This window comes from Sinocyclocheilus anshuiensis, unplaced genomic scaffold (genome assembly GCF_001515605.1).
Source record: "Sinocyclocheilus anshuiensis isolate Anshui unplaced genomic scaffold, SAMN03320099.WGS_v1.1 scaffold337, whole genome shotgun sequence".
Classification (NCBI taxonomy): Eukaryota; Metazoa; Chordata; class Actinopteri; order Cypriniformes; family Cyprinidae; genus Sinocyclocheilus; species Sinocyclocheilus anshuiensis.
The window spans coordinates 1,773,734-1,788,794 of NW_015537968.1; the positions used below are offsets into that span (position 1 = coordinate 1,773,734).

General features: G+C 36.9%; 1 protein-coding gene across 4 annotated transcripts in view; it reads right to left on the bottom strand.

Annotated features, from left to right (window-relative positions):
• Positions 1 to 15,061, bottom strand: part of LOC107668950 (diacylglycerol kinase delta-like) — a 76,557-nt gene that overhangs the window by 17,939 nt on the left and 43,557 nt on the right. For 3 of the 4 annotated variants that reach the window (XM_016461038.1, XM_016461029.1, XM_016461020.1), the window contains 14 exons: positions 7,105 to 7,215; positions 6,905 to 6,985; positions 6,586 to 6,690; positions 5,589 to 5,721; positions 4,748 to 4,854; positions 4,541 to 4,666; positions 4,035 to 4,137; positions 2,995 to 3,154; positions 2,607 to 2,715; positions 1,800 to 1,939; positions 1,629 to 1,713; positions 1,357 to 1,442; positions 1,144 to 1,243; positions 668 to 872 (listed from right to left, as the gene is read on the bottom strand). In XM_016461038.1, the coding sequence (XP_016316524.1) occupies positions 668 to 872; positions 1,144 to 1,243; positions 1,357 to 1,442; positions 1,629 to 1,713; positions 1,800 to 1,939; positions 2,607 to 2,715; positions 2,995 to 3,154; positions 4,035 to 4,137; positions 4,541 to 4,666; positions 4,748 to 4,854; positions 5,589 to 5,721; positions 6,586 to 6,690; positions 6,905 to 6,985; positions 7,105 to 7,215 (1,651 nt within the window). Of the gene's footprint in view, positions 1 to 667; positions 873 to 1,143; positions 1,244 to 1,356; positions 1,443 to 1,628; positions 1,714 to 1,799; positions 1,940 to 2,606; positions 2,716 to 2,994; positions 3,155 to 4,034; positions 4,138 to 4,540; positions 4,667 to 4,747; positions 4,855 to 5,133; positions 5,315 to 5,588; positions 5,722 to 6,585; positions 6,691 to 6,904; positions 6,986 to 7,104; positions 7,216 to 15,061 lie in introns of those variants that run through there. The other variant, XM_016461045.1, reaches the window with a different exon arrangement.

Consider the following 15,061-nt stretch of genomic DNA (forward strand, 5'->3'; position numbering starts at 1 on the left):
CTAGTCTCGCGAGTTTGTTTATAGGAGCAAAGGAAGCAAAGTTTCCTTACTTTAGCAAAGGAAAACCAGTCTCCTCTTGGTTTATATCGAAATCCTCCGACATTTTACTTTGCAAATCCTCGGTTTGTACTTCTAATTCGTGACCGGTGTTTTGTTTTGTTCTCTCTCCGCATTTCTCACTAATCACGCAACACCGACGTGCTGCGTCATCCGACGGAACTGTTTCAGTGTATGACAGTCAGCGGAAGTGAGGGAAAAGTGTTTATTACATTTGAAATATCAAATATGGATATTTTTCTTACAAAAACGAATGGATTCGCTACAGGAGGCCTTTATTCACCCCTTGGAGCCGTCTGCGGCACGTTTTATTATGAATGCGCGCACTTTATTTGACGACTTGTGGACTGTTCAACTGCAACACCCGCTGACTGCAATGATAGAGCTTGGAATAGCATGACAATTTTTAATATAACTCCGACTGGATTCGTCTGAAAGAAGTAAGTCATATACACCTAGGATGCTTCGAGGGTAAGTAAAACGCAGTCTAATTTTCATTTTTGGGTGAACTAACCCTTTAAATAATGTTCTTCTTGATGTTTATTCTATGTAATATAACACTGGAACAAAATCCAGTTACTTTCCACTCATATACACAGTGAAGAATGACCTTTTTCTGCCTGATCTATGATTTGTCGGAGTGCTTTCTTCAGGCTGTTGGCCCTCAGCATCATCTGCTCTCTTGATCTGAAGGGTCTGGACTGATCAGAGTCGCTCTCGTCTGGTGAGATTGACCCAGATGGCACAAGCTGGGCATTGGCGTCTTCACTGAGAGCCTTAACCAGGGAGTCTAGCTTCTCGTTCAACATGGCACACTGAGAGAGACACACCAAGCACAAAATGAAACAGTTTTTTTTTGGTTTATAAAGAACAGGACTCTTCGTCTGAATCTTCAATTAACTATTTATTTGATAGTCTATTTAGCTTTTCATTTAATTCATCTTTTGACTGTTAATTTACAAATTTTTTGTATGTTCATTTGGCTCTGTTTGACTGTTCATTTAACTCATCATTTGTCTGTTTATTTAACAATTTACATGTTTTTTAGGCTCATCATTTAACTACTAAAATAGCCTCCAGATTTACCTTTTTTGCCATAGCATCAGCCTCCTCTTTATTCTCTGTGGCCCGTTCATAAGCTTTGCCGACCTCAGCCACAAAATCATTAACTGTTCCACACAGAAACCTTTGATAGAAAGAGATAGGAAGACAAAACTCAGAGGCTTCAAAAGGATTTTTAACTACTATAAACATAACCCTCACAACACATCCACACACACAAACCATCTTTATACTCACTTAGCAGATGATATAACGTCACTGTATTTGTCAGAGTCCAGGATTTTGGTCAAGTGAGTGGCAACAGAATCAGCATATTGTGCAATCTGGATTTCAAAAACATCACAATTAGACATAAAATAACACAACTAGACACAATTTACACTTGTATTCAAAAGTTTGGGGTTGGTAATATTTTTAAATGTTTCTGAAAGTCTCTTGCACCCACCAAGGCTGCATTTATTTAAATACAGTAAAAACAGCAATATTGCGAAATATTATTACAAGGTCACCTGTAGGGGAGAGTCTGATGGGTCCTCCTCCTTAACGATAGCTGGAGTCTGTTTGGTGGGCACTTCATAGGTCATCACACTCCATCTGTGACACACACACATTCAGGAACAGAGTTTGATGAGATTGATTGATTGATTGATTGATTAATTCATTCTCCTTCTTTCTCTCACCTGTCTAGCATCTTGGTTGTAGCACTCTCTAGTTTCTCTAGTATCTGCAGCAGCTGAGCATCATCATCACACAATCCTCCCCAGCCCAGCACACGCGCCAGGTCATTTCCTGTACCCAGCGGCAACACACCCAGCTGGCACTGTTACACACACAACACAATGCAATGAAGATGTGACCCTATGTATTGTGCAGTACACTACCGTTCAAACATTTTGGGGTCTGTAAGATTTTGAAAGAAGTCTCTTATGGTCACCAAGGCTGCATTTATTTGATCAAAAATACAGTAAAAAAAGTAGTATTGTGAAAATTATTCATATTTAAAATAACTGTTTTCTATTTTAATAATATATTTTAAAATATAATTTTTCCTGTGAAGGCAAAACTGAATTTTTAGCAGCCATTACTCCAGTCACACAAATCTTCAGAAATGATTCTAATATGCTGATTTGGTGCTAAAGAAACATTTCTTATTATTAGCAGTGTTGAAACCAGTTATGCTGCTTATTTTATAGAAATTATTATCTTTTTTTGTAGGATTCTTTGATAAATAGAAAGCATTTACTGTATATGAAACAGAAATTGTTGTAACATTATAAATATCTTTACTGCCACTTTCGATCAATTTAATGCATTTCTTTCAGGAAAAAAGAGAAAAAAAAAATGACTGACCCCACATTTTTGAATGGTAGCACAGATGTCTCTGGTCTATTTTTACATTCATCAGTGCACGTTATTCTAAAACTATGATTGTTTTCATAATCTTTTATTAAAATGTAAGAACTATTTTTTTTCCAGGTTATTCTGACCTGTTTGTGCAGGCTGAGTTTGTCCAGTTCAGAAAGAACCCAGCCCACGCTCCCATCTCCACCACACACCAGGATACGAAAGGTCTCAAACTTCTGGAAGAGACGAAGCCTGAATGCACAAACAAAAACATAAAACAACAAATATGGTTCAGAGGGCAAATTCACTTTGCCAACAACATTATATTTTAAAACATACAATTTACATGGATTCTATTAAAAGCTGAAAAGTCTGAAAGCACATCATGACTGAGAATGTTACAGTTATCAAATGAAAATGTTTGGTTGTTGTAAAAGCTAAGCTACTGAGACTGATTGCTGACTCTTTTATTGCCTAACAAAGCCTTTTAATTTGATATTGCAGTGTGTGATAAGCGGGCGTTGACCTCACCCCAGCTGTGGGCCGCCATTCATAAGGTCAAAGACCTGTGCCGGGTTTAGTAGCTGCTTAAACCTGCGCAGGAACTTCACACCTTGGTTGTCACCACTCTTACTGTTCACCATCACCAGCAGAGGACTCGAGCAGGATGGACTGGTGGCCTTCCAGAAGCCTTCGGAGAGCAAGGGATGATGAAGAGGGACAATGGGATTGGAGAAGGAGGAGAGAGAGTGGCAGTGAGAGAAGGAGAGGAGAGGAGAAGATCTTGGGAGGGATGTCATGTTTGGAAATGTAAGCAGCTTTAAACACCTTTTTTAAAGAATGTCTCTATTGTGATTGTATCTGAAGATAATGACAATACTAAAAATGACATTTTTATATGCATCATAGCAGTACAATGACTGTCACAGTACCTTTAGTAAGTTTTGATAAATGTAGAATTTTAAAATGTTGAATGTTGAAAACATTTTACATTTTAAATGACAATTTTAAAGAACTTTTCTATTTTAAAATATCCTAAAATGAAGACATTACTCCAGTCTTCAGCGTCACATAATCCTTAAGAAATCATTCTAATATGCTGATTTGGTGCTCAAGAAACATTTCTTATTATCAATGTTGAAAACAGTGCTGATAAATATTTTGTAGAAAACGTGATGCATTTTTGTCAGGGTTCGTTCATATATAGAGTTCAAAAGAACAGCATCTATTTGAATTTTTTTTAGTAACAATTAAAGCCTTTATTGTCACTTTTGATCAATTTAATGCATCCATGCTAAATAAAAGTATACATTTCTTATAAAATACTTACCTCAAACTTTTGAATGATAGTTAAATATTACATATTGTATATTAAATAATTAATAACTGTAAAAACATTATTTCAGAACATCTATTTTTCTTCAGATATTTAATGCCATATTTAACTGTCATAGTAATGATTATACTTCAACTAAATAATGTAATTTGCAAGTCCATACACAAACGCATGATAATGTATACAGACTTTATGGAGACAGCTGAGCTGATGCAGTTGCCAGGGCAACTCTTACCGTCAGAGTCAATGCTGTTAAGTGCAGTGGGCGGAATGATGGAGACCTTACACTGACCCAGAGGACAAACCTTTCCCAACTGCTCCTTACAGCTGTTATGCACCTACACACAGGCAATGCATAGAGAGAATTACTGATTACTCACAGACGGTCTGATTACACAAGGTACACACCTGTATATAATAATAATTAATAATAATAATTGATGCATTTAGCAGATGCTTTTATCCAAAGCGACTTATAGTGCATTCAGGCTATACATTTTTTACCAGTATGTGTGTTTCCTGGGAATTGAACCCACAACCTTTTGCGCTGCTAACGCAATGCTCTACCACTGAGCCACAGGAACACTATGTATATATATGATGTCAGTAAACTCTAGGTGTTTATGTGGTATCTAGTTGTTATGGTTTCAGAGTGAACTGGGTGTGATGCTATATTGCGGGTGTGGGTGATAAACACAGCACTGTGATCGGTTTTAAAAAGTGGGCAGGAAGGTGACGTACGATGGCTTTGCACCAGAGGCACCGCCAGTCCTGTAGTCGACGGACGCTACCGCAGTTTCGATCGCACACCACACACTTAGCACTGACCGGCAGGTTCCCCTCCAACCACTGGTGAGGCATTGACACCTGTACACAAACACACTGATTTAGGTACAGTACAAAATACCACTGAGACCACATGCATGTATAATATAAAGATTCACTTACTCCATCCTCATCTTCTATGATGTCATTTCCTATAGACGCCAGAGTGGTCCACTTACAGTTATTTGTGGATCGTACGGCACAGCGCTTGTGGGCTTTGAACTTACACACTAACACACGCAGAGAAAAGATGACATTAAACAGATCGTCACTAGAAAGTGATAACAGGCTGAGGGCAATGTTCCTATTCATGCCTCATTGATTCCGCTATAAACAAACAACGTCATTGTTCGTTCTACGAGCAGAATAAGCAAAGCACGAAAGGGTAAATGTCAAAGAAAAGGGAAATCCAAACACAATGATCATAAAAAATGACAGACAGAGAAAAACCAAAGAGACAAAAATAATGGGACAACAAAACAAACAAACAAAAAAAGCTTTATGTTTACCTTCACAGGAAAGACCATGAGAGGTGACCCCCGGCAGAGCCTCTCGACACACGTTGCAGAAAGTGGGCCGGGCATGAGAGCAGGCGTACCAGTTATGCATCCCAGAGAAGTGCTCCATGTTAAACTGACTGGCCTGTGATCAGTACAATCATATCAGCGTTATGGCACTATAAATACATAACCAATAAAATCTAGAGGAGTGATTCTCAACCAGGGGGCTGGAGCTCAATTTGGCATTTCAGCGAACTTCCAATGGGGCTTCAAGAGTTTTTATTTTGAATTAGTTGAAATGTGTATATTTTCTGTTTTAGAATAAACAATGCACGAAAGGGTAAATGTCAAAGAAAAGGGAAATCCAAACACATTGATCATAAAAAATGACAGACAGAGAAAAACCAAAGAGACAAAAATAATGGGACAACAAAACAAACAAACAAAAAAAGCTTTATGTTTACCTTCACAGGAAAGACCATGAGAGGTGACCCCCGGCAGAGCCTCTCGACACACGTTGCAGAAAGTGGGCCGGGCATGAGAGCAGGCGTACCAGTTATGCATCCCAGAGAAGTGCTCCATGTTAAACTGACTGGCCTGAGATCAGTACAATCATGTCAACATCACAGCACTATAAATAAATAACCAAATAATAAAATCTAGGGTAGAGAATCTCAAACAGGGGGCTGGGGCTTATTTTGGTGTCTGAGTGAACTTCCAAGGGGGGCTGAAGGCAGTGTTATTTTAATATAATCGAGATACTATTATTTTATAACTTTTTATTACTATTATTTTATTAATTTTATTAATATTTGGAATTGGTTTAAATTTGTATACTTTCTGTTTCCATTTTAATTTTACTTAAAAATGTAATAATTGGGTTAATTTAGTTGTTTTTGACATTATGTTTTTTAATGTCTATATAGTTTTTTTTTGTCATTTTTTTTTTTTGTAGTTTTAGTTTCAGTTACCTATAATAATCCTGCCTCAAGATGATTTAAAATAATTACATTATTACATAATAATTTTCACTCATTGTAAATATGTGATGTAAATCTGGAAAAGTCATGTAAATTAATAAAATCTTGAAACACATGGACCTTGGAGCCAAAAAGGTTGACAACCACTGACCTAGGGTCAACAACACACGTTACTATTACAGACAAAAACTGGCTTGGGATCATTTAGGAGTTATTTAAGTTATTAAACTGTGGTTTAAGAAAGGCACTAAAGGTTTAAAAATCACATTGATTGACACGCTTTACATCAATATTTCACCTAAACACAATTACAATTATAGCAATTACTTCTGTGGCTTTCATTTATTGATCACTTAACTAAGAAATCCATGTGAAGGAACATCAAACTGTATAATGTTACAGCCATTATGGCCATCAATGCACATTAACTGAGCCTTTGAATGATTTTGGAGGGGTCAAAGGTGAAGGTTTAGACACTGACCTCATAAGTCTCCCATTTCTGTACAGACTTCAAAGCACTAATCCAGTCTTCCATCTCCTTCCTGCTCTCCGCACACAACATCAGCTTACGGAATGGAGTGATAACCTAGGAGAGAGAGCCAGAGACATAAAATAGGTGTGAGCTAGTAAACAGCTGTGAATAATGAATGAATGAACTAATGAACGACGACGCACAAAGAAACAACCCAATAAATGGGGTTATCTCAAAATCGAGTGAGATTCCTACCTACTATAGACAGCATAATTCAAAAACAGTTCACTAGGTTTTGAGAAAGCTATTGAGAAGAGATTTTGCTTACTGTGAAACTGTTGTTGATGTTCTTGGTGCTGGTCTCAGCCACGCTGGCATCTGAGAGGTCGACCTCATCAAATATGAGAGACTGCAACAAGACAGTAGCATGTTTCTGTCACCAACAAACACTGAAACAAGCACCTACTGTATGCAGCACCACCAGAGGTTCAGTCTTTCCCAGCGGGACACAGAGACCCCTGATTTTACCTTTGAATCTTTGGCATAGTAGAGTGTCCTGCCTCGCAGTTTGAAATACCTCCTCTTCCATCTCTGAAAAGAGCTGGTCTGTTTGAGTAGAAGACCCTCCTTCACACTCTTCTACAAAACAAATGCGGAAAAAGAGAAAAGAGATGAAAAACTAGCATACAAGACAGCTAATGCAAATACAACGACTTGATTTGTTTTTATAATAGTGTTCATGTGTCAGTGTGTGCAAACTACTACTATCCCTACTGCCACATTTTTCATAATGAAACATTTTTATGCCATGCTAGAACTGGCTATTTTTAGAAACTGCTTCACAGCCTGGTGAATTTTTACTGGTGTTCATAAATTGCTTCTTTTGCACATGCATGAAATTCAGTCATCTGTTTGTTATACTGAAGCATAATAAGAAATGAACAAATTCCCGAGGCTCCAACTTGCGTTAACAATCCTGTATTTCAATCACAGTGGCTTATCACCAGGCCCAGATGGAATTGGGGGACTTTTTCCACATTATTTTTGCTGGTTCTAAACATGATAAAATGTGTTGACCAGATTTTTAACACATTATACTCTTTGTGTGGTAGCTGTATTTGGTAGGTATTTGAATTCTGTGAAATTTCGGTTGCACTTTATTTTACAGTATGTGAACTTACATGTACTTACAGTGTACTTATAGTGTACCTACCTAAGAAAGTACTGGTAATATAAGGTAACTACATGGTGTAGGGTTAGGTTTAGGGGTAGGTTCAGAGTTAGTATCTAGTTATTACCTAGTAATTGTAATTACTATAATAAGTACATAGCATGTACATGAGAAACAGGACTGTAAAATAAAGTGCTACTGAAATTTCTGCTTATCACTATAGTATGATAACAGATTTTTACACACATTTTTAATGAATTCAGAGGAAAAGACTTACGAGGACAAGTTTACTGGTATATTAAAACTATCTATGAGCCTCTATCAGATTTACCATAACAACACTGCCAAAAACCAGTTTGAACACTTTCATTCTCACAAGGTTTTTCTTTGCATCGCTCTCCCTTTCTTAATTGTTTATAAAAACAAACACCGGTTAACTGTAAAGGCGTTACGGTAAGCTTACAGTAAAACCTGATCTGTCGCCTAGAACATTGAATTAACATTCAACATTCATGAAGGGCAGAGAAGCTATAAAAGTCTTTCAACAAGTCATCAAATACAGCTGTACTTCGCGTACAGTGGAGTCTGTCCTTGTCTAAACATGCAGGGGCATATACTGTGCCCTCTCATGACGTGAGAAGTGGATTTCATAAGTGGATTGTGGCAGAACAATGCTAGTAGTTCAGTCAGCAGTGAGACAGGCTGATGGGACAGAAACGACAGCATATCTGTCTCTCACGGGTCTGTCACACTAAAAACAAGGAGAGTGAGAGTGTTGTTGCTAAACATTAACAAAATCAAAATGAGTAACCTAGCCAGGCACCCTGCCAAGAGTCATGACGCACACATGAAGGAAGTGAATTCATTAACAGAGAGAAAAAGAGAGACTGCATGGAGGCTGTATGGTCTGGTGGGAAAGCAAGAGTATGTGTGTGTTCTGTATCTCTCTGGCTATATTCAAAATGAATGTCGAGGAGCTTAATCAGATTCACACACTCCTACCCTTGAGAAAAAGAAGTGTGTTTAATTGTTTTGAATGTGCATTTTGTGTACTTCAAATCTTAAAAGTGTATTTAAAAAAACTGTACTTGCAGATAATGATATTAATGAAACAAAAAGCCACAAAAGTTTACTTAACACACTTAAGTTTAAAAGTGCACTTTGTAAAATGTCAAATTAAAAGTTTAATTTTAAAGCACATTTTAAATCATTGCTTTAATAATCTTTTGTCATGCTTTAAAGAAATTTGAACTGTAGTGTGTTATTGAAAATTATGTTTAAAGTAAATATATTTTAAATGTACTAAATTGCAACTTCATCATTACACATACATTTAAATACATGATATACAAGTTTCAACAAGCAATAATAAAGATGGGGAGTAAATTGAGGGATAGGTCATATGTGAGGGGAGATAAAGCCAGATTTGAGCCACATTCAATGGCATCAATGTTAATGTAACCTCTGAGTCACTTTTGCAGGTGATTATATTCTCTACATACCATTCAGCAAGTGTCTCATTTTCGCCACCATGACTACCAGCAGAGCTCATAAATGTATGTGTGTGGTGAGTGAATAACTTCCCCCAGAAGGTAGTTAAGTCTGTCAAAACCTCCCTTTGTGGACATCTGGGGGTCATTTACAACTGGAAAAAAACTATTCATACATGAATTAAACAATGTTTTCTTGGAGCAGATTTAGGGATTGTTTTAGTTTATAGTCATTATATTTAAATTAATATAAAAATAACAATATCCTAATTTAGTAGGTTAACATGAATGTGTATGTGTGGGTCAGGTTTTGCTTTTTTTATTGGAAACAAATGTCCCCAAAATATCAGTCAAATTTATAATCAGTTACATTATGGAAACAAGATAATATTTATTAAAAATGCAAAAATCTTTGTATTCTAGAAAATATAATAAGCTCAGAAAACAACAAAGTTCAATGAAAAGGTATAAAAAGAAAGGTGTGTTTGTTTAATAAAATGAAATGAAATAAGTCTGTGTAAGCTTAGGTGTGAGAGTCTAAACTTCTGGATTTCTGCCAGTCAAGCTTCCCTGTACACTGAGACAAGCATCAGACCCAGACATCACTCACTTCATCCTTTCAGAGCAGAGCTGGTTCCACATTCATAAAAGATGAGGACATCTTTGCTTGCACACAGCGATGTCAGATGGTGACTCAGGAACTCTAAGGATAGACATCCTCATACAATGATTGCTATTTTTGTTTAATCTCCTCTTCCTCTCCTAATCCTTCCCTCACTCTCTTTTTAGTTCCTCTCAAATCCTCAGCTTCTGTATTCACCCTGCTTTTCTCTTTCTTCGTTTTCTCTTTTTTCTTGCGTCATTCTGACTCACCCTGTTCATTCCCTTCCCTGTTTTCTGTCATTCTCTCCTCCTTTCTCTGTTTTATCTCCTCTTTTGTCCTCTCTCTCTCATCTGAAGGGCACATTGCCTCTGCAATGCCCTACATAGAGCTGGAAATACAAATCCCATGATTCCTTTCAGCAAAGCTGATTAGATCCAAGTAGTTATAAAACCTGGAGAGAGCTATCTGTCAGCATTCCCATTTATGTCAAGAGGAATTGCTCGGATAGTGTATGCAGCCCTGGAAGAACACAACCTGGATGCTGTCATTTTAATGTATGGGTACTGAGTTTTTGAAGCTTTTTTGTTTTGCTTTTTGAGCCAGTCACTTTTACATGGCTACTTTTGAAATAAAGATATTTTTGGCCCCATAATGGTGTCATTACACCATCTACCAGAAAGAAATAACAGGCACACCTAACCAACCAGCCAAACCCTGACCCCTTGTCCACTAGTCTGTTGTTCCCATGCAAATGCATAGTCTTGTTGTGCTGCTATGGTGTGAATACTAACAATTCAATCTTAGACATTCAGTCTAATCACATTCCCAAGGTTTTCTCTTCTCTGAAATTAACCTACCTTTTTCTAAAATATGGCTTTTGCTTACAAATCTCCCTGCAATCTTTGTAAATTCAAAGCCTTCAAATATTACTGAAAGACTTAAAAAAAAAACTATTGGGATAAATATATCTTCTGACCCTTGAATTGCTGTTGAAGTGGATCTGAGTGGCTTTTTAAGTCAAAGCAGTATAGCTATTAGGACAATCATGTGTCATTATACTCATAATGTGACTAAATCATCCAACGCAGTTCAGCAACTATGCAATTCATGATAGTGACAGAGAGAGAGACAGAAAGATGATTCCACTAAATATGCAAGTGAACAAAGGGGAAAATAGCATGGGTCAAGAAAGCATTGCAATAGCATGGAACAAGAAAGCATAGCATGGGTCTTCAAAATATTGAATCCCCATTCAATTAAAGCATCATTAACAAAGTATGATTCGTTATCATCATTAACAAAGAAATTATTCGTCCATTCAGGAAATATCACCATAGATAAACAAAATCAAATGCAATAAATCTTAATTAAGTGTCCATTTAGAAGAAAACAACCAGAGTGAGCGAGACACAAGACCCCCTGCCAAATGCATAACATATGTGACAGTACAGACTTTACATGTTCCTATTGATCTTAATGAAAAAAATAACACTGCTTGTATGTGTCCTACAATGGCTGAATACGATCACCTTAAAATCACAGCAATAGCCCAATTTCAGCCAATCACCCTTATCTATCAGTTGCCATGGAAACACCAATGAGCTGTCAGCAAACACAGCTGTCATTCAAGCAATCAGTGTTTCAAAGGTGTGGCAAAATATCGTGAGGAACTAACAGCATGCAGGGCCATAAGCTACACTACCCAGAAGCACAGGTCAACATCGTTGCTACATTTTTCTATAAAAATTAATGAACACTTTCTTTGTTCAGCAATGCTTGGTTAAACACAGATCTTAATCTTCCAACAACCCGTAAGAAATCCCTTGTTAATTCAGACATAAAACATCCTTTTTTCCCTCCTTCTAGACATTTCACGAATAATTACAGACAAACAGAACTAGGCCCATGTTGAGCTCTCTAAAGCTTTGTTCAGACGGGCAGGAAAAATCTGATGTTTTGGCCATATCTAACTCATCTGTCTGTAGCAAAGAATAAAATTAAACCTGATAACACTAAAACATCTAAATCATAGCCATATGTAGTTTGAAATCTGATTGAAATCTGATTTGTTTTAGAATATGTCTCAGTCTGAAAGGTCAGATGGTATTTCAAGTAATATTTTTTTTTTGTTGTGAATAGTGGCTTAAAATTTGTTTTGCTCTCCACGCAAAGCTTGTGTGACCTTTTTGTAATATCATATAAACTGCTCAATATTGTCTGGAGCTGCATCCAAATACACTCATATTCAATTACACTTTTCTCATATAGCAATCTTATGCATGGAAGTGTAAATAAAGCAATACTCTGTCAGTTATGTTTTCTCATGTGCCGTGTGAGTTCACATAAGGAGAGGCACAATTTCCATTTTTTCATTCTCACTGACAGCAGCTCTCAGTTGTCATATAAGAAGGTCTCTTGGCATTGCACTGACGCTTACATCACTATAGCAACCGAGGTACACCGGATATTGACTACACAGTCTGAACAAATGGATCAGATTGCATCACTTACTGAACAAAATGACACATCTAAAGATCAGATCAGATTAATGTGCAGTGTCAACAGTGTGTTTGACAGTCTGGGTTAGATGGCACAGCCTGGTTAAAGTTGAGTTAGAGCCAGACCAATTACCCAAAGTGCCCACAGAGACTATGAGTCCCTTTCACAACTAGTGATTAACCTAATGAACTGATTACAGCCCCTGCAGTATAGCTTGTGTGTGTGTGTGCATGTGCGATCTAATTAGAGACTAAATCACACAGCCTGAGAATTTATTACCACTGAGGTGTCACCCTGAAGAAGCCAAGACTCATTCAGTAACAGTGTCAGATCCTGCACATGTGGTGTGCTAATGGGAACTGCTACACACATACTGTACGAATCACACACCATTTAGCATATTAGTTTTACTGAATGATTAATAAACACATCACTGATATGGTCTTTACAACAGGCAATCCAAAACCTTTATATTTGGTATTGCTCAAATTTTGAATATGGTTAAAAATGATCTCAAAGGAATAGTTCACCCAAAAATTAAAATTTGCTGAAAACGTCCAAGATGTAGATGAGTTTGTTTCTTCATCGGAACAGCTTTGGAGAAATTTTGCATCACATCACTTGCTCATCAATGGACCTTCTGCAGTGAATGGGTGCCGTCAGAATGAGAGTCCAAACAGCTGATAAAAACATTGCAATAATCCACAAGAAATCCACATGGCTCCAGTCCATCAATTAGCATCTTGTGAAGTAAAAAGTTGAGTGTTCGTAAGAAACAAATCCATCATTACATTTCTCCAAATCTCTTCCGATGAAGAAACAAACTCATCTACATCTTGGATGGCCTGAGGGTGAATAAATGTTCAGTCAATTTTCATTTTTGGTGTGATCTGCTCCTTTAATTCAAATTTTAGTTAATCTAAAAACAAAAAATCAGCAAACATCCCAGGCTGAAAAAAGACAAAAAAACACTTTTAAGTCCTAAACGGGAGGAAGCTAGCCGCCAGAGACTGATGAACATAAAAGACAGTGAGTTCTTTGAAGGGCAAAATGGTCAAGTGATAGATGTACCCCCCACGCACCCCAAATCTAATGCTACAATCATGTCAGTCTGCCATTTTTAGATATTAGTGTTTATTAGATGCAAAAAATTAATGCATTAAAATCTGAATGAGCTACAACGTTAGGGTGTGTTGCAGACCTCAAGAGGAAGTGGTGTTTGAGTGATCTGTACATGTAGATGTACATTTCATCCAATCTATAGACCGCCAGGACACATAAGAACACTCAGCAGTCGATGACATGATGGGTTTTGGCCAATGTCTAGATCAGCAGAGATGAGAGAGCTGATAAATGCTAATCCTACATAACACATGGTCACAGAACATCAGTATTCATGCTGATCTCTCCATCAACATGCTTTCAAAGATGTCTCCTCATTATCTTGTGACAAAAAATGTAAACAGATTAGTCAGGAGGCAGATATGTTCCCTTTTTACAGAGAAATGCTAATAATTCATAGGTTTAATAAAAGTGTAATTTTAGTATTGTTTATATAGTATTTATAAACATTTCCAATTAATTAGAATTTTTTTCATTTTCATTGTAAGTTTCAATAATTATTAACAAACGAAACAAAAAAAAATCTAATTATTGACATACAGTACACTCTTAAAAATAAAGGTACGTCACGATGCCATAGAAGAACCTTTTTGTCTAAATGGTTCCATAAAGAACCTTTAACATCTGAAGAACCTTTCTGTTTCACAAAAGGTTCTTTGGGGCGAAAGAAGGTTCTTCAGATTATAAAAAGGTAAGAAAGAGATGGTTCTTTAAAGAACCTTTGACTGAATGGTTCTTTGTGGAACCAAAAATGGTGCTTATATGCCATCGCTTGAAGAACCTTTTGAATCACCTTTATTTTTAAGAGTGTAGGAGGACAGAGCTATAAAATGATTGTGGTTAGCATAGTTTACATAATCTGGTCTTGGAAGAATCTGATCGGAAATGTTTGACAAATGTTCTGGCATCTTGGCAAACCAGAACATAGTTTGTGGCATTACTGAGATCTCATCCATACGGGATACATACAGATATAAGATTACCAAAGTCTTTAGTGCTATTAAATTGGGATTAGTCTGTCAAACAAATGTTTTAGTTACCATTATGAACCTAGGTCTCCGTGATTTCATGTACATTATGTATATAATTAAGGAAGCGATTAATTAAGGTTAGGATCATACTCAGGGCTGAGCAGTCTGACCTGGTCTGACTGGATTTTCCTTATGGATTAATTCTCTTTTTACATTTGAATGGGATGCGAACAGAGAGCTGTTATTTTACTAAGAAAGTTGGCAAAAAAGAATGTGTTCTGTATTCAACAAGATCAAAATAAATGAGAATCACTGCAAACAAATTACATATTGCAATCACAGACATTCCTGTCTGGGCTGTAATTTTTCCAGAGGTTGTGTGGAAAAAAACACAGACGTGTATGAATTTATACCTGACTAGTTCCAGTTGAACAGGGCTTTTGTCTGAAGAATATAAACCTGACAAGCAGAAGCCCTCCATTTAATCTCATATCTGTCTAGGAGAAACAATTGAGAAACAAAAAGATCTCAATTCACAAACCTGGCATTGTACACTATGAATATTGATGGCCCTTTGACAAATTGTGTGACATCTCCTAAATGGATAACTGTAAATGTAAAGGGGTGA